Raw genomic sequence first — 19,512 nt, forward strand, 5'->3', positions numbered from 1 at the left:
TTTTCTTTTATACTGTCTTTGAAATCCAGTATGTATTTTATACTTGTAACACACTTAGGTCTGGACCAGCCACATCTCAGCTGCTCGGGAGACACACGTGGCTGGTGGATACCGTACTGGAAAGCTCAGGTTTGACATGTCCTGAACCAGCCATTTCTGAGTGCTTACTCTGTGCTAGGTACAGTGGGGGGTTAACGATTAAGAGATGCCTCTGTCCTCAAAGAGCTCAAGATAAGTCGATACACAGTGTGTCCAGCAAGAGAAAACAAACACAAACAATTCAGAGCAGGATGCCCGCTGGGGTGGGAGAAGGATTTGGTGAAAGGGAGGATTGGGAATACACACTAAAATGAGACGTTCATAGAACGTTTCTAGCTATCACAAGTGAGAAAGGAGCCCTGGGACATCTCTATAAAACCTAAGCATTCACTGAACAGGGAATAATCATTCTCTGTAAGATTCTAATTAAATACATTATTGTTGGATTTGACTGTGCTGGTGCTTGGCACTAGTCCACCCGGGACGTGTACGGCAGAATGGGGCTATCGTGATTCAGGCTAAGGAACGCAATCGGCTGTAAGAGATATGCAGTGCATTTCTAGATAGGAACACAGTGAATGTCATCGGACACGCACAGAATAGCTCCATTAACAATGCTGAACAAGGAGGAAAATCCTGGGGCAGGGTAGCAGGTGAAGCAGAACAAACACGGGTGTTTATTTTCCCTTTACTTCCAGACACTGCATCTCATTAAATTTCAAGGCAACTTCAGAACTTAAAAACTTACAACAGTGAAGAGAGAGAACAGGAGGGCCATCTTCTGTGGAAAAGACATCTAATCAAATTTGGAAGGTGAAAGCAAAGGGAAAGGTTGAGTAAAGAAAGAACGCAGAGCACAACGGCTTAATCTCCAAAATATACAAACAGCTCATACAACTCAATAACAAAAAAACAAACAACCCAATCGAAAAATGGGCAGAAGACTTTAATAGACATTTCTGCAAAGACGAAATACAGATGGCCAGTAGGCACATGAAAAGATGCTCAACATCACTAATTATTAGAAAAACGCCAATCAAAACTACCGTGAGGTACCACCTCACACCAGTCAGGATGGCCATCATTAAAAAGTCTACAAATAACAAATGCTGGAGAGGGTGTGGAGAAAAGGGAACCCTAGGGCTTCCTTGGTGGCTCAGTGGTTAAGAATCTGTCTGCCAAGGCAGGGGACACAGGTTTGAGCCCTGTTCTGGGAAGATCCCACATGCCACGGAGCAACTAAGCCCATGGGCCACAACTACTGAGCCTGCGTTCTAGAGCCCGCGAGCCATAAATACTGAAGCCTGCGTGCATATGCTCTGCAACAAGAGAAGCCGCCGCAATGAGAAGACTGCTCACCGCAACGAAGAGTAGCCCCCGCTCGCCACAGCTAGAGAAAGACAGCGCAGCTATGAAGACCCAGCCCAGCCAAAAATAAATAATAAATAAACATAAATAAACATTAAAAAAAAGAAAAGAAAAGGGAACCCTTCTACACTGTTGGTGGGGATGTAAGTTGGTGCGGCCCCTATGGAAAACAGTCTGGAAGTTCCTCAGAAAGCTAAAAATAGAATTACCATATGATCCAGCAATCCCACTCCTGGGCACACTCCAGACAAAATTATAATTCAAAAGGATACGTGCACCGCTATGTTCATAGCAGCACTATTCACAATAGCCAAGTCATGGAAACAGCCATGGATGTCCATCGACAGATGAACGGATAGAGAAGATGTGGTACAGATATACAATGGAATACTACTCAGCCATGAAAAAGAATGAAATAATACCATTTGCAGCAACATGGATGCAACTAGAAATCATCATACTAAGTGAAGTAAGTCAGAAAGAGAAAGACAAATACCATATGATATCACTTATATGTGGAATCTAAAATATGACACAAATGAACCTATCTACAAAACAGAAACAGACTCACGGACACAGAGAACAGACTTGTGGTTGCCAAGAGGTGGGGGGGCGGGGGGGGAGGGATGGACTGGGAGTTTGGGATTAGCAGATGCAAACTAGTATATATAGGATGGATAGACAACAAGGTCCTACTGTAGAGCATAGGGAACTATATTCAATATCCTGTGATAAATCATAATGGAAAAAATATTAAAAAAGGAATGTCTACATGTATAGAACCAAGTCACTTTGCTGTACAGCAGAGATTGGCACAGCATTGTAAATCAACTATACTTCAATAAAAAGTAAATAAAATTTTAGAAAAAGAAATAACACGGAGCAAGTTACAACATGGAATACCTGCAGGGGGGCTGCAGCCAAGGGAGGGGCTACCTGCCCAGGAGACCCTCAAACAGGTGCCGGAGCCAGAACCACACTGTTCCCCGGGTAACCACCGGCTCCCTGACTGGTTAGAGTGAACCCCAGCCATGGGAGTTTCCAGGCAACCTTCCTACCCCAGGCATACAGTCAACTGCCAATCACCAGACATTTGAGGAAACTCTGCAACATGCAAGAGAGAGAAGGACAGACAGGGGGAAACCTGACTCCAGAAGAAATAAAAATAATGAAGGGAACAGAAGAGAAATTAATAGGAAGAAATTCCCAAATTCAAATCTCAGAGAGATCTGGGAAGTTATTTCATTCAGAAAACAAAAAACAGGAGAATGCTGTGAAAGAGAAAAAGACTGGAGAACAAAAAAGAATCTGTTAAAGGAAAAATCTGATTGCCAAAAAGAATCATAACAAAAGTAGAAGATTAAGTGAATGAAAATACCAATTGTAGGCCAGAAAGCTGGGCTATGCGAGATAAGAGAGACAGAGGGGAACTTCATGGGTCTCCAGTCGCCACTCTTTATCTGTTTTCCATTTTCCTTTAGTCTGTTGACATATTTAATCTGCTGATATTCATTAGCTTACAAGTATGTTGTCCACTAGGACAGTACAGACGTGTGCTCCAAGGTCTAAGCAGAATGAATGAGACATGATCCACTGCTGGGCACATCACTGTGCAGCTTCAGGACACAGAGGATTAGTTGAAGACCCTAAAAACTTACAGGTAGAAAATAGTAATAGTAGGTCACCCAGGAAGGAACAAAAGTCAGACTGGCATAGAGGTAACATTGGTTATTAGAAGTCAGTGAAACAATGCATTCAAATTCTGTGAAAAATTATCAACCTCAAATGCTAATTCCAACCAAACTATCAAATGTGAAGTCAAGTTAAAAAGGAGATTCAGACAGGCAAGGGCTCGAAAACTTATCTTCTATCTCCCTTTTCTGGGAGGTTACATGAAAACAAAACTCCAGTTTGCTTATTTTTAAAGAGTGAGCTAAGAAGAAAACAAGGATCTGGGTAAAGGTGGATGTAGTGAGAGCCTCCCAAGATGACAGCTCTGGCAGAAGACTGAGAGCAAGCAGGAAGAGAGATTTCCTGCAGAGAGAGGTCATAGGAAAAAAAAGGACTCCTGCACAGAGAGCTGAGAGTTTGGAAAAATTAGAGAACGTGATAAAAGTACTAAGTGCAAGGAATAAAAGAAAAGAATTAGAAACTACTGAATGAGAAAAACTTCTTATAGAGGCAGCATGTTGCAGTGCTTAGGAATAAAGTCTCTGGAGCTAGAAGATGTGGGTCTGAATCCTAATCCTGCCATTTATCAGCTGTGTGACCTTGAGCAAGTGGCTCAACCTCTCTGTGCTCATTTTCTCATCTCTCAACTGAAGATAATAAGACCAACTTATTACTATAAGGAAGTAAATGAGTTAAGTTTGTAATACTCTTAGGAGAGAACCTGTCACTTGGTAAGCACCATATAAAGTTTGTTAAATAAATAAGAAAACCAAAGTGCTATATGAAAATCATGGTCATCCAAATAAGATAAATAGATCCCAATTAAAACAAGTTAATGGACTTAAAAATAAAGACTGTGATAGTTTCCAAGTGATAGACTAAAGTCAAAGCTTAAGGACATTATGTGTGTGTGTTGTGGGGACGGAGGGCAGGGGAGAAAGGACAGGCAGGGAATGGGAAGCACAAATTTTTCCTGCTAACAAGGAAAAAGAAAGGCAAACATAACTTCCAGGAAAAACACACCTCTCCCCAAGAAAAACTCTCTATATAAGAAAGGCAGAGTCTGAATAAAGAACAAACTAAAACAGGATAAGATTATACATAAATGGCAGAGTCTGAAAAAGGAGGATGCATTAGCATATGACGCTCTGTGAGAATCAGCTAGTTTATCAGTAACTCCATAGGATAAGGTGCAAAGAAGATACGTAAGTAGTTGGCTTTAGTCGTGAGTCAGCATCTCCTAGTTGATTTTCTAGAAAATAGGCACGTGAAGCACTTGGATAAAATTTTTCAAAAATTAATTTAAATCTAACCAAAAGCCACTTCCTCTCTGCACAAAATGTGCTCTCCATCCAAGAAGACATTTTAAATCCTGTCCTTTTTCAAACTGAAAGATAAGAAAGAAAAGGAATAAGAAAAATATGGTTCCAAGTAACTGTGCCAGGATAACCTAGAATTCTGAGAATTGATGCTTTTGTTAGAAATGGGGCAATCAAAGCACAGGCTGGCCAAGAGGGAGGCTTCACGTGACTAACCGTACCACGTTCCCTCGCCTGAGTTAGACGGGTTACGCAGTTTGGGTGAACATTTCATTGCTCAACTCTCCCTCCAGAACTCGGGGCCTTTTGCCTTGAATGAACCTCCATGTGTACAGGGATGGGTATGCTGGTGTGTATTTGGGGGGTTTCTGCATCCCACGGCCAGACCAAGATTCTTCAAACTGAGAGCTGGAGCTCCAGGAAAGCCTTCCCTCGGACATTCCTCGGGTCCATGAAGGATTCATCACTGGCTTCTCTGTACTAACCAGCCCACATGGAACTCCATCACGGCACGTTTCACAGAGCCTTGTCGCTGCGTCATTTCGTATGCCCCTATCTGCTCTACTGGTTGGTGAGCCCTTCAAGCAAAAGACCAGCCACGACACACTCATCAGTGTACCCTCGTGCCTAGAACATTTATTTGCACAATAAGTAGGAGACAGAGACAGGGACAGGGACAGAGAAAGAGACAGACAGGCAAAGACAGAGATTTTGAGTCCTACTCTCTTGCCCTGTTGTACTTTCCCTTCGTTTGGGTTTTCTCATCACTAAGCATTTTTGGAATTTATGAACCTATCTTCTAAGGATAACAACATAAAAATTACCAAAAGCTGTGACAGTAGAGGTTCTGATTGGAAACCCACCTGTGTGACCTCGCCCACCACCCCTGGCCACACACACTCCCTGGGTGATTTTGTCCCCCTTGGAGACTTCAGCAACACTGCTGACCCACAGATCGGTATCTCCAGTCCTGACCTTGCCTCTCAGCTCCAGACCGAACGTCCAGCTACCTTCTGGAAACCTCCATTTGGACTGTCCACCACGCACTTCAGCTCAACCAGGCTGACGATGACCTCCTAAATGGCCTCCCTGCCTCCAGCCCCATCCCATGACTACCCTGGAACAGGGCTGCAGATGTGACATAGCACTGCCTGCTTAAGGCCCCTCAGTGCCAACACCCCCCATTATCATTACTTGTAGGATAAAGTCCAAGGTCTTTAGAAAAGCAAGTGAGGCCCCCCGTCATGAGCACCCTGCTCCCTTCTCCTCCACTGTCACCTCCCACTCTTCCCTTCTTCCAATCCCACCACCCAGTTCTCACCTCCGTGCCTGGCTAGCTTACACCTCTTTCAAGACTCTGCATAAGACTCACTTTCTCTTAGAAGCATTTTTCTGAATTGCTTCTAAACTCTCTGCCCCACCCCTCCAAGCTGAGTTCCAAGCCCTCTTCTCTTCTACACAATGCCTGGTGGTGAACAGCAAGCACTCTGTGGTCACGATCGGACGAACTCCCAACGTACAGCCAAGGAACTAAAGCTCAGAGAAGTTAGGGAACCTGCTCGATGTCACGCGTACTCTAAGTGGCAGATGTGACCAGAACTTTGGACTCCACATCCAGGTCCCCTGCTTAGATGGTAAGATTTTCTGTAATTTCGCCCTTGCAGCAGAAACTTCCTATTTCACATCCCCTGTCCATCGCTTCCTGTCTTGTTACCGCATGAGCTCTGTGACGGGCCCAGTACAGGGCCCGGCAGCAGAGGCTCAACAGATGCCCTTCCTAGACCGCCTCCCTTGTAACCATGGCCATTGCCCTGCACCTTGGGCCGGAGGCTGGGCCTGGAAACCCGGTGGCCATGGGCTCCAGCCCCCAGGTCTGCAGAAGGGGACTTGGCCAGAGAGAATGGCAGCATCAGACCACCTCGTGATGGCCAGCCTGCCCGCCTACCCACAGGCGGAGCAGCTCACTTACCGGGACCTCCTGCCCTTCCTCTCCTCCATAGAGGACGGCTCCCCTCACTCCAGGCTCAGAGGCCACTAGCTGCCTGCCCTGCTTAAGATTCCTGGCCTCTGATTGGGCCCCGTCTCTGCCAATCCACTGGGAAGTATCAATAGAACTTGCGGTCCTCCCAGCGTCGCCGGGGCCAGGCCTTCCTCGGCAGCCTTCTTCATTCACCTAACTGGAGCCCCCGGATTCATCTGAGGAAGAATCTCTCCCTCTGCCTGGCCCTGCCCTAGGCCTCTCGGTCCACACTCTGACCAGAGTCTCTCTCCGCACTGAGCTCTTTGAGAGAGACACCAAGTGTTACTCTCATTCTACATCCCCAAGGTTTAGGACAGGCCACAGTCAGGACAAATAAGTCTTCAGGCTTTATCACTTCCTCCCTGGATTATTCCAAAAGCCTTTCCTTGAGCTGTTCCAAGCCTCTTCTCCACAGGAAAGGATCCCAGGCTTAAAATCTATGGGGTAGAGCAGGTTGTATGAACTTGCTGAACTTAGGCAAGGTGAGGGCGAGACGAACATACTGTGAGAAAAGAACCAGGGTGCAGGTGGACCACTGCCAGGGATGCTTCAGCAAATTATCCCCCCGGACTCCAGAGGTTCAGCGAGCCAGATTCACGAGCAGAACCTGGAAGCTGGCGTGGGCGTGGGGGCGGCGTGGTGCTGGCCCTCGGGCTGCTGAACACGGGGTCTAGGGAGACCCAAAAGAGCAGAGAGCAAAGCACTAAGTACAGTCACAGAGACAACCTGCAGGGCCCAGCTGAGGCCTGGGGACCAGGCACAGGGCAGTGACAAAAGGGGCCAATGGGTACAGGAGGAAGAGGCAGAATCTTCAGGAGGGCTTTGAGGGGTTCAGGGGCAGCCGCAAGGGCTCTTATTAAATAAACGTGACAGTCCGTTAAGGGCAAACGAATGGCATGAACCTGATATGAACATTTTCCTGTTGGCATTAGGGAGCTATTGAATGCTTTTTTTTTTTTTTTTTGGCGGTACGCGGGCCTCTCACTGCTGTGGCCTCTCCCGTTGCAGAGCACAGGCTCCGGATGCGCAGGCGCAGCGGCCATGGCTCACGGGCCCAGCCGTTCCGCGGCATGTGGGACCTTCCCGGACCGGGGCACGAACCCGTGTCCCCTGCCTCGGCAGGCGGACTCTCAATCACTGCGCCACCAGGGAAGCCCCATTGAATGCTTTTTAATCAGGGAGGTGACAAAATCAGATCTATGCGTGGCAGAGGTTGGCTCGCAGGGAGAAGAGGTTAGAAACTAGCCATAATGTTCTTAGCTTCATCTGGGGCTCATCAAACCTTTAGAAAGGGCGACAGGCCAACTCTGAAAGCTTCAGTCGGATGGCAGAGTCCTGGTTTGGGGACTGCATGTATCCATGGCAATAAACCTGTTTGTCAAAGAGTATTTTCTCTCATCTTGAAATGTCAAAGTATTGATATAATTAGGGCATTCATAGCAACTCTACTCACATTAATGTTTGAAGACCATACATTTCGAATCCATCCAGGGTCTCTCATTATTGGAATCTGGAAAACAAAAACATTAGAAATTACTTAATGGGAATGTTCTGTAATTAGTGGTAGCGATTGCACACCCTTGTGAATACACTAAAAACCACCGAACTGTACACTTTAACACGGTGAATTTTATGGTGTGTGAATTATATCTCAATAAAAAAAAGGAAATGCAGTAAGAAGAAGGATTTGGTGAGGTTTTTTCTGAACACACTCAGAGTGTGAGGTCTTGGTAAGAAACGACACATCGTGAGGTCGTAAATCTCTCTCTCCCACTCCTTTACTTCTCTGTGGTCTCCTCCTTCCCAGAGCACATGGACCTATTGGGGAAACGTCAGGAGATAAGGCAACATGGAAAAATGATGGGATTTGGAGTCCGAAGACATGCTTTCACGGGCTGCCTCTACTGTTTCTTGGCTGTACGACTGCACAGGGCTAGCTTTCTCTGTAAAATGGGCATAACAACAACCCTGGAATGGATGGGTGTGTAGTGAGCACTCACTGAGTCTATTTCGGTGAAAGGGCAAAGCCTCATGCACAGATGAGCTGTGAAGACTGTTGGTATGAAATTATCCAAGCAAGTAGGACCTGCACAGTCTGCTTTTCCAACAGGGGCCCCCATTAGAGCTCCCAGCCTAAGGGATGTGATACGTTTTCATAGTCCTTAAACTATACTTAAGTTATACTCAGAAACACATATGTTCTGGGATTTCCCTGGTGGCACAGTGGTTAAGACTCTGTGCTTCCAATGCACGGGGCCCGGGTTTGATCCCTGGTCAGGGAACTAGATCCCACATGTGTGCTGCAACTAAGAGTTCACATGCCACAACTAAGGAGCCCACGGGCCACAACTAAGACCCAGCACAACCAAATAAATAAATAAATAAAGTAAAATTTTAAAAAAACATATATGTTCTGAGTGAAACTAAAGCAGCCCAGAATCAACAACCCCTGAAGCCCCTTACTCCTATTTCCCTCATCCTCTCATTCCCTTGCCTATCACCCTACCTGCTATTCATCTACGGCATTTAGCTTTTCCAATCCATATTGTTGATTGGCAGATAATTACTGGTGTTGCTTTACCTGATGGTTCATTTAGTTTCTCGCAGGGGCCAAGTGCTTTGCTAGGTAGTGGGAACAAGGAGATGAGTAAAATAGAAATCCTGTCCTTGAGTCACTCATGATCTAGTGGGGGGCAGGCAGGAAGACATGTAGAAAAGGTTTTCATGGCCAGGACCACCACCAAGACATGCCCAGGGTCGGGTGGGAGCCCGGGAGAGAGGCAATAGTTTGCTTGCGGGGAATATAATGAAGGTTCTGCGCCATCCACAGAAGGTGACATCTGAGCTACTTCTGAAGGATAAGTGGGGCTCTCTGAAGAGAGAGGAGGAGAAATTCCATTCCAAGCAGAGAAGAGGGTGTGTTCAAAGAAACAAAGGCACCACACATATGTTTGGGGAACAGCCAGGAGCGCCCAGGACTGGAGAATATCCCATCGTGTGCAAGTGATACAGAGCAGGCCCGGGATGGTCTGCAGTCAGGAGACATGCGTAGAGTGGGGTCATTTAAAAACAAAGTTCCTTTTTTTTAACAAATGTCCTCCTTAAACAAAACCTTTTGCAGAAGCCCGTATGTAAATAGAAGGGGAATGGGGCTTCCCTGGTGGCGCAGTGGTTGAGAATCTGCCTGCCAATGCAGGGAACACAGTTTCGAACACTGGTCTGGGAAGATCCCACATGCCACGGAGCAACTGGGCCCGTGAGCCACAACTACTGAGCCTGAGCGTCTGGAGCCTGTGCTCCGCAACAAGAGAGGCCGCAACAATGAGAGGCCCGCGCACCACGATGAAGAGTGACCCCCGCTCGCCACAACTAGAGAAAGGCCTCGCACAGAAACGAAGACCCAACACAGCCAAATAAATAAATTAATTAATTAAATTTTTTAAAAAGTAGGCTCAAGGGGACTTCCATGGCAGTGCAGTGGTTAAGAATCCACCTGCCAACGCAGGGGACACGGGTTCGATCCCTGGTCCGGGAGGATCCCACATGCCACGGAGCAACTAAGCCCGTGCGCCACAACTACTGATCCTGCGCGTCTGGAGCCTGTGCTCCGCAACAAGAGAGGCCGCGACAGTGAGAGGCCCGCGCACCGCCATGAAGAGCGGCCCCCGCTCGCCACAACTAGAGAAAGCCCTCGCACAGAAACGAAGACCCAACACAGCCATAAATAAAAATAAATAAATTTTTTAAAAAATAGAAGGGGAATGCTATGGTCATTTCAGAGAAGAGGCCTGGAGTCCCCAGGCTGGGTGCAGAGCCCTGGCTTCAGAGAACAGAGTTTGAGAACGGTGACTGTACACGGTGGGGAGCTGCCGAGGGGCGGGATGGTCAGGCCCGTGTTTTACAGGATCACTCTGACATCTGTGTTTTGGACGCAGAGAAGCAAATTTAAAGGCTTTTTTTTTTTTTTTTCCCTTAGCCGTGTAGCTTGTGGGATCTTAGTTCCCCAACCAGGGATTCAACCCCCAAGCCCTCAGCAGTGAAAGCGCGGAGTCCTAACCACTGGACGGCCGTGGAATTCCCTTTTTTTTTCTTTGAAGGCTATTCTAGGGTGTGAAGGAAGGTGGTGACAGTGGGGGGGAAGAGGAAGGGGCGGCTGTGAGCGCTGCCTAGTGGGAGAGGCCCCCGGGCTTAGTGATTGACTCGGATGGTCGGATGGGTGAAGAACAGGGAGAGTTTGAGGATGACTGAAGTTTCTGTCCTGGGTGACTTGGTAGATGATGGTATCATTAAGCATCAACCAATGAGGAAAACTGAAAGGGTAAATTTGGGGAGGACTCTTAGAGTATTCTGGAAGATCTGTAATAAAAAGGATAGATTTTCCTCTAAGACAGAACCCAGGAAAGAAGGTAGATGTGAGTTAAGGAATTCTATTCAAGTCCAGATCCTGGTAGGGAGAGCGGGCAAGGCGATTGGTTTCTGCATCTATAAATTGCTTAATATAGTAATTATTTCAGTCCTGGTTTCAACCAATCAGTGCATTTGAAACACTTCTGGAAGTCCAGTTACTACCTCCATTTTAGCTCCTCTAGAGTATTACAGCATTCTGCAAAAAATCATGCCACTTGGGTACAGATGTTCTGAACCACCCAACTCAAATTCCTCATGGGACACAAACATAGTCACATGCCCGCCAGCACTCGCTGGGTACAACAGTTGCACGGATTTTACACTCACGAGGCAGGCTAGGAAGACTGGCAGCAGTTCAAATTCACAATGCTTGGATTTGGTCCCAATTAAAAATCAAGTTTCTAATCAAGTACCAAATATATTTTTTGCTGCCATGGGAGCAATGACTCTGACCCCCCAGAAATTTGCTTTGATTTCAGAGATTAAAAATAAACACAAGAACACCAAAAATGGTGAACCCGTGTATTTCAACAGTCATTTCTCTCAAAGCTAAGAAGAAAATAATCTCATTCCACCCCACAGCTATTTGTCTGTTGTCATTCAAAATTCTAACGCAGGGCTTCCCTGGTGGCGCAGTGGTTGGGAGTCCACCTGCCGATGCAGGGGACGTGGGTTCGTGCCCTGGTCCGGGAAGATCCCACATGCCGCAGAGCGGCTGGGCCCGTGAGCCGTGGCCGCTGAGCCTGCGCGTCCGGAGCCTGTGCTCCGCGGCGGGAGAGGCCACAACAGCGAGGGGCCCGCGTACCACAAAAAAAAAAAAAAAAAAAAATTCTAACGCAAAATTTGAAGCCCAACCTTTGGTCCCTGGGCACCAAGCAGTTAGCAACCATGGGGGAAGCCAAAAATGAATTTGGGTTTGAACCCCCTTCTCCCAATAAGAGCTGTATGGCCTTTAGCAAGGAATTTAACCTTCCTAAGCCTCAATCTTCTCATCTGTAAAAGGGAGAGAAAAATAAAATAGTTCTGGAGCTGATGTAAGAAAGAAAAGATATAATACTGTGTAAAACAACAGTGCACAAATTTTAATTGCTAATCCTGGATGATGATAGCACGGAAGTCTCAGTGTCAGGAACAGGTGAGCATCTTCTGAACAGCTGGTTTGCTTTCACCTTATTTATACCATGAAATGTGTAATTGCTCAGGTCTTTCCTGAGACATTGGGGGCCAGAGCCACACTTCTGCTCTACTCCTTATAAATGAGCCGGACTCTATGAAACGCATGTTTGTGTTAGCCTCATTCTTGGCTCTATTTTCTGCCTCTACCTCTTATTTTCTTTTATTCCTCACTTAATTTAGACATATGTAACTGCTATGAACTGAATGTTTGTGTCCCTCCCAAATTCATATTTGAAGCCCTAATCCCCAGTGTGATGGTATGTGGAGGTGGGGTCTTTGAGATGTAATAAGGTCATAAGGGTGGAGTCCTTGTGATGGGATTAGTGCCTTTAAAAGAAGAGATAGGAGAGAAATGAGCTCTCTCTCTGCCATGTAAGGATACATCACGAAGGTGATACATCACCTACAAGCCAGGGGGAGGGCTCCCAGCAGAACTAAACTGTATTTGCACCCACAACTTCTTTAGCCTCCAGAACTATGAGACATAAATTTCTGTTGTTTAAGCCACCCAGTCTGTGGTATTTTTGTTATAACAGCCTCAGCTGATCAAGACAGAAATTCTGTTATGTTTTGAACCATCTTTTGTCCTTCAATAGATACAGTAATGCACAGATAGATGATAGACAGACAGATACAGAGAAATGAAAAAATGGTTGGAGAATGGACCTAGTAAATGTAGATAGAATAATAGATAGGAGATAGATAGATACTTTCCTCTTGTCTTTTCCTTTATGCTGTGTTGATTTGCTTGTTCACGTGACTATATTAATCATTATGGGGTGTAGGGCAGTTGAAATAGAACCACAAAGACTGGTCCTGGTCAGGGCCTCTGCCACTTATAAGTAGAATAATACTGAACCACTGACTCACCCTCTCTGAGCTTCCGTTTCCTCTTCTAAAGAACCTACATGACACTACCCACCTCGGGGCTGCTGTGGGAATTAAGTGAGAGATGTACTTGAAAGCGACCAGCCTATGGTAGGTGCTCAATGAAGGTGAATTTGAATCTCGATGGCAGCCTGATGAAGATCAAAGTCCAGGACACAGTCTCCTGTGTTCCTCGTAGGGCCTTTGCCCGTGATTTGCTGGAGGTCACATATATGGGCCTAAATCCAAATTCAAATTCAGGTCTGCGTGACCCCAAAGCTCTTGCTGCCGTTTCACTGATGGAGAAGCATTTGGACCACAGAACTCCCACCACACAGAAGGAGAAAGAGGGAGACTTCGGAGACAAAGTCTTCCAGATCATCAGGCCTTAAGTCCACAGTGATAGGCCAGGCGCGTCCCAGTTTACACATTCTAAGGTTCATTTGTTCATCTGAACTTCTTTTTAAATAAAGAGTAACATTTTCACATAGAAAGAGTTCCATCCAAGTGAGTTCATTTTTCCAAGGGAGGAAAGGCAGAGGAAGCCATGGCCTAGATGAACTGAAGCAAGGCTGAGCTGTACAACCAGGGACCTGCTGGCAGTACGGTTTATACAGCCTCCTTTTATGGGAAAATGCATCCAAACGCCAGCTGAGGATTCCAGGAACACCTGGGAACAGCCCAGGGTGCAGTGGGAGGAGCCTTGGTCTGGGGAGGAAGCAATTCAGGATTTAGTCCTGACTGTCTTACTAACTTGGAGGGGGCCTTGGACAAGGTACTTCCCTTCTCTGGGTTTCAGTTTTTCTTCTGTCAAAGGACAGAATTACACTAAGTGCTCTTTATCTCCAAATTTCTATAAGCCTAAATGCACGTGCCCTCCTACATCATGATTCCAATGCCAAGATCCCCCTCTTCTGAGCCCAGCACCCTCTGTCAATACGATCTGAAGTAAGGGATGAGGATAAGGAAGGGTTTGCTCTGTTTGGAAGGAGACGGGGTGAAGAGGAGGACACCACAGGTGGTGCGGGAACTGGACCCAGTCAGACTCTAACCTGGGTCCCCCAGGGTCCCTTCGACTAGTGTAGAAATGGAAAGAGAGTCCGTACTCAAGAGAACTGGATCTAAGCCCTGGTTATAATACTTAATAATGCTTGGCCTTGGGTAGGTCACTTCATGTCTTAGAAATTCAGTTTCTTCAACTACAAAATGAGGTTAATAGCACTTGCTCCATCTTCAAAGCTCTCAAGGGCAGGTTGAGTGCCTCTGATGTCCCACGTCTCTGACCCATTCTCTGAACTCATGGGATTACGTCCGGCCCACCGGGGTAATCCAGGATCATCTCCCTATTTTAAAGTCAGTGATGAGTAATCTGAATTCCATCTGCAACTTTAATTCTTTTTTGCCATGTGATTAACACATTCACGGGTTCTGAGGATCAAGACATGGGCATCTCAGGGGGCACTATTCTGTTGGCACGGCCTCCTCATGGGATCGCCCACATCTCCTTTTGCCACGTTGTAGTCCATCCTCCTTGCTGCAGCCAAGGGCATCTTTCTGAAACACGATCTGGTCGTTTTTCCTCCATGAGTAAAACCACTCAAATAAATATATAAAATGTATACAATTTTTTAAACCCTTCCTTAACTTGGTGAACAAAGTTTCCACCCACCTGTCCAGTCTCATCTCCCACCTGCACACTTTGATCTCTCTGACCCAGTCACACTGGCCTTTCACCACCTCCTATTCAATTTATTCCATCCAGCCACAGGGCCTTTGCACATGCCATTTCCTCTGCCCAAGACACGTTTCAGCTGGCTAGCTGCTACGGATCCCCCAGACCACGGCCAAGTATCACCTCAGAGAAGCGGTCCCTGGCCTCCTTGACAGAGATCACATCATGACTGCAGCCTCCGATAGCACCTTATTGCTCTTTGCTGGCACTTAGCACAGTTGGCAAAGTTACAATTGTTTGCACAACTCTTCAGCTAATGACAGCTTCCTCCATCAGGGACAGCGCCTATTGTGCTCACCATCGCACCCCCGGAAGATAGTCAATAAATATTCGTTGAACGGAAGTACAGAAGTGTGACTTTTTCAACATACAGAGGAGGACACTGGAGCTCAGAAGGTCGAGGAACTTGACCAAGGTCACACAGCTAGCAGGCGGGGGTGGGTGAGCTGGGATCTGACCCAGGTGTGGCTGACCTCTAAGCCACAGCGTCACTCCATCTGCATTGCAGGCAACTGGTAAAGGAAGGGGACTGCGGATGGCCTGATTTTCGTACTTTTCCTAAGGAAAGATGAAGGTGGTGTCGGTCCCTGCAAGTACTTGAGATATAATTTCCAGGAGAGAACTCTCCCCTGAAAGGAGTGACCCCCCCAGTACAGGCTCTTACCCAAGCCTCGTACTTCATGTGTAGCCACTGGAAGGACAATGAAGAGAGGCAGCATCTCCCAGCCCTGCAGGAAGCCTGTGTGTGTGTGCGTGTGTGTGTGTGTGTGTGTGAGTGAGAGAGAATGTGTGTGAGTGTGTGTGTGTGTGTGAGAGAGAGAGAATGTGTGTGAGTGTGTGTGTGTGTGTGTGTGAGTGAGAGAGAATGTGTGTGTGTGTGTGTGTGAGTGAGAGAGAATGTGTGTGAGTGTGTGTGTGTGTGTGTGTGAGAGAGAGAGAATGTGTGTGAGTGTGTGTGTGTGTGTGTGTGTGTGTGTGTGGCGTTAGATCAGAGATGGCCTCAAATTCTTTGCTGCCATTGACAGATAAAGCCTAACAGCCCTCCCCTTAAGTCTGAGGAAGCCTAACAGACTTGCTTGCTCGGTGATATGCAGGACAAGTGACATTCTTCAACTCTTGAGGTCATTAGAAACCTTCCCGCATCCCCTCCGCGTTTTGCAATGCTCTTTAAGGGGGATGCCGGCTGCGACGCAAGAGGTTTGACTACCCTGAGATGGCACGTCTGAGAGGCCCTGCAGGCAATCCTGGCAACAGTCCCGGCTGAGGCCGGCCTACCAGTCACCGCCGCCAAACCACCAGCCACGTGAGGGAAGCCAGCGTGGTCCATCCAGACCAGCCCGTCTAGCAGTCAGGTTCACTGAGTCATCACATGAGGAGGCGAAACATCACCAGCCAAGTCCTGCCCAAATCCTGACCCACGATATCATGAGATATAATGAGATAGTTGTTGTGTAAGTGCACTAATTTGTGAAGCAGTTTGCTCTGGAGGAATAAGTAGCCAGAACAGAGGATGTGTGTTGGGGGAGGGCGTCTGGTTTCTATTTCTCTGTTTGTTTACATGTAAAATTACATCTGCACATCTGTGATTGTGCCTAGTTTTGCAAGTGTGTCTATGTGTTTGCTTGTATCTACACAGTCTGTGCTTCTGTGTGTTTATCTGTGTGTCTTCTTATTTTCTCTGTGTCTGTGTATTTATGGCAAAATGATGAGGACGACTCTCCCCCGTGAAATCCAATCCCAGTGCTAACGTGCCTCCTTGCCTATCTTTAAGAAGAACCCACACAGACCATAGATGTATTCACGTGTGTGTGTGCGTATACAAGGATAAGGTCTGATTAGAAAACAAGGACATAGCCTCTAATTGGTGAGTTCTATTGGGGAATTCGTTCAATACAGGCAACCACTGAGCACCCACTGTTTGCCAGGCACTGTGCCGGGATCTGGGAATCCAGAGAGAAGCAAGGCCTGGTACAATGCCCTGGGATGCCGGGAGCCTGGGGACCCAGGGAGGATCAGGCCAAGATGAGAGCCCAGAGTTCTGGGGGCAGTGACCTCGGGCTCCTGGGGCACCTGAGGCCCTGTAAGAGCATCAGTCCAAGCCCATGAGTGGGCAGCTCAGAGCCAAGCCACGCCCCACTCCACCCGACAAGCAGGGCAGCCTGCCCCGAGGATTTCTCGTGGGATGGTAGTAAGTCTTATGCAAAAACCAGTTCTGTGGTGGGGTAGATACTTCTGGAAACACCAGATAAAACAGACAAAGATTTATTTCCTGCATAACTTCTTTCCTTACTACCTCATTGTATGCTGTCAATCTCCTAAAGGGAATATAAAATGTAGGGTTTCCTCAAACCACACAATCTTGAAATCCCTTTTCCACTGAGCAAATGGTGGTCTCTGTGTGTCTGGTAACTCATTCACGGGACATTCTGATGCAGAAGTAACAGGTGTGGTCTCCAACCCTGGGGGTCAGTCATCCACATCTCCCATCTCCACCGTCCCCCCCAGAGAAGGTAAGGTAGTAAGTAGTTTTAAGAAATTCAGGGACTTCCCTGGTGGTGCAGTGGTTAAGAATCCATCTGCCAATGCAGGGGAGACGGGTTCGAGACCTGGTCCAGGAAGATCCCGCGTGCTGCGGAGCAACTAAGCCCGTGTGCCACAACTACTGAGCCTGCACTCTAGAGCCCGTGAGCCACAACTACTGAGCCCGTGTGCCACAACTACTGAAGCCCGTGCACCTAGAGCCCGTGCTCCGCAACAAGAGAAGTCACCGCAATGAGAAGCCCACGCACCGCAACAGAGTAGCCCCCCCCAACTGCAACTAGAGAAAACCAGCGCGCAGCAACAAAGACCCAATGCAGCCAAAAATAAATAAATGAAAGAAATAAATTTATAAAAGAAATTCAAGTCTGGGGAATTCCCTGGCAGTCCAGTGGTTAAGACTTCGCCTTCCAATGAAGGGGTTGCAGGTTCCATCCCTGGTCCGGGAGCTAAGATGCCACATGCCTTGCGGCCAAAAACCAAAACGTAAAACGGAAACAGTATTGTAATAAAAATTCAGTAAAGACTTTAAAAAATGGTCCACATCAAAAATCTTAAAAAAAAAAAAAAAAAGACAAGTCTGAATGGGGAGGCTAGTGGAAGGAGACACGGGAGGGCTGGGAGGGCTGGGAGGGCTGGGGGGGGGAGGGAGGGCAGTAAAAATGAATGAAAACAGGAGATGTTTGTGGCATGGGGATGAGGGACAAGACTGCACCAAGGCCAGAGGAAGGGAGATTGGCCCAAGCCCTCTCTGCTACCATCCTGACACACTCTCCATGCAGGTCTCATCAAAGAGAGAGCCCTGGGCTCTCACTAAGATCTTCTTCTCTAGACCACGCCAAGTAAGCCAAGGTTTGTCTGTCTCAAGCACCCACATTCCATGGTGTACTAACCATGTCTTTTTATTTTCTGTATTTAATGCTTTAATATCTAGAGCTTTGCTGATCCTGGAGAGACTACCCCTCCCCGAGTAGCCAAGAAGAGAAATTAGTGTCGTTTCTCTGCTACTGAACACCTGGTCTTGTGAGTCAAAAGAAAAGGCAGCAGTATTTACTTCTTTATTTTCTTAAGCATAAAAACCTCTTATGGGAATTCCCTGGAGTCCAGTGGTTAGGACTCTGCACTCTCACTGCCAAGGGCCCGGCTTCAATCCCTGGTCGGGGAACTAAGATCCCACAAGCCTTGCAGCAGAGTGGCCAAAAAAAAAAAAAGAAAAAAGAAAACAAACTCTTACAAGTGACGCAGTTGAAGTCCAGCTTTCCCTGACTGGTTTCTCCTTCAGATCCCAGCTTGATGACCTTTAGGGGCCTGCCTTTCATATGCAAAGCAACCAGTCCAGAGCCCTTAACTCAACCACCTCTCTGATCAAATGCTCACACTCTGGGCCACTATCCACTTGTCCTAATCACCCCAGGAAGAGGGCCCAGACAACCAGGGACAGCTCCAACCCCCAGAGCCTGCTGCAATCATTCACACCAGCCAGTCCGAAGCCTGCTGACCCTGCCTGTCCATTCCTTACCCCCGAAACCACAATAAAGGCTCTTGCCCATATGTTCCCCTCTCTCCTTCTACCTCCTGACTGACCCTGGTGCTTCCTCGTGTGACCCTGCATAGAGTGTCTGCTTCCTGTTTCTAGGGATCGGTGAGAATTACAAACTTCTTCCTTCATGGCAGTCATTTCTGTGTCCACATGTCTTACGGCACCAGAAAAAAACAAATCTTGCTTAAAACACTTGGCTTCCTGGAGCAACAAGCCCAGAAGGTGGAACTCGACAGAAGCAGCCACGATAACATCAAGGTATCGATATACCCAGGGGGATTACACAAAACAGTTAAGAATTTTAGTACAGCCACTGATCAAACCAAACAGACACCCAACCAACCAGAAAGGGCACATCAGCCTTGGATACACCAATTAGTAATTCAAGTAGCTTTTTAGAGGGTGACTAAAACATAGATTCTAGAATCTGACCAGCTTGAGGTCAAATCCTAGACCCATCACAAACTATCCATCTTGATCTAGTCACTTAACTTTTCTGTGCTTCAACTTTTTCACCTGTAAAATGGGGATAAGACTATATTGTTATGATGAGGATTGAACGTGAATGAATTTAAAACACTTAGCACAGGGGCTTCTCTGGTGGTGCAGTGGTTAAGAATCCACCTGCCAGTGCAGGGGACGTGGGTTCGAGCCCTGGTCCAGGAAGAGCCCACATGCCGCAGAGTTTAAAAGCCCAGCTTTTAAAAATGAGTCCCAGGTGGGCTTCCCTGGTGGCGCAGTGGTTGAGAGTCCGCCTGCCGATGCAGGGGACACGGGTTCGTGCCCCGGTCTGGGAAGATCCCACATGCCGCGGAACAGCTAGGCCCGTGAGCCA

The 19,512-nt window shown here is 47.2% G+C and overlaps 1 protein-coding gene across 5 annotated transcripts in view; it reads right to left on the reverse strand.

The window, feature by feature from the left end:
- The window catches only part of LPIN1 (lipin 1), a 128,441-nt gene that overhangs the window by 89,384 nt on the left and 19,545 nt on the right, over window positions 1-19,512 (reverse strand). For all 5 annotated transcript variants that reach the window (XM_060169955.1, XM_060169954.1, XM_060169953.1 and 2 more), the window contains exon 2: window positions 7,871-7,927. In XM_060169955.1, the coding sequence (XP_060025938.1) occupies window positions 7,871-7,927 (57 nt within the window). The remainder of the gene's footprint in view (window positions 1-7,870; window positions 7,928-19,512) is intronic.

This window comes from Lagenorhynchus albirostris, chromosome 13 (assembly GCF_949774975.1).
Source record: "Lagenorhynchus albirostris chromosome 13, mLagAlb1.1, whole genome shotgun sequence".
NCBI classification, from domain to species: domain Eukaryota; kingdom Metazoa; phylum Chordata; class Mammalia; order Artiodactyla; family Delphinidae; genus Lagenorhynchus; species Lagenorhynchus albirostris.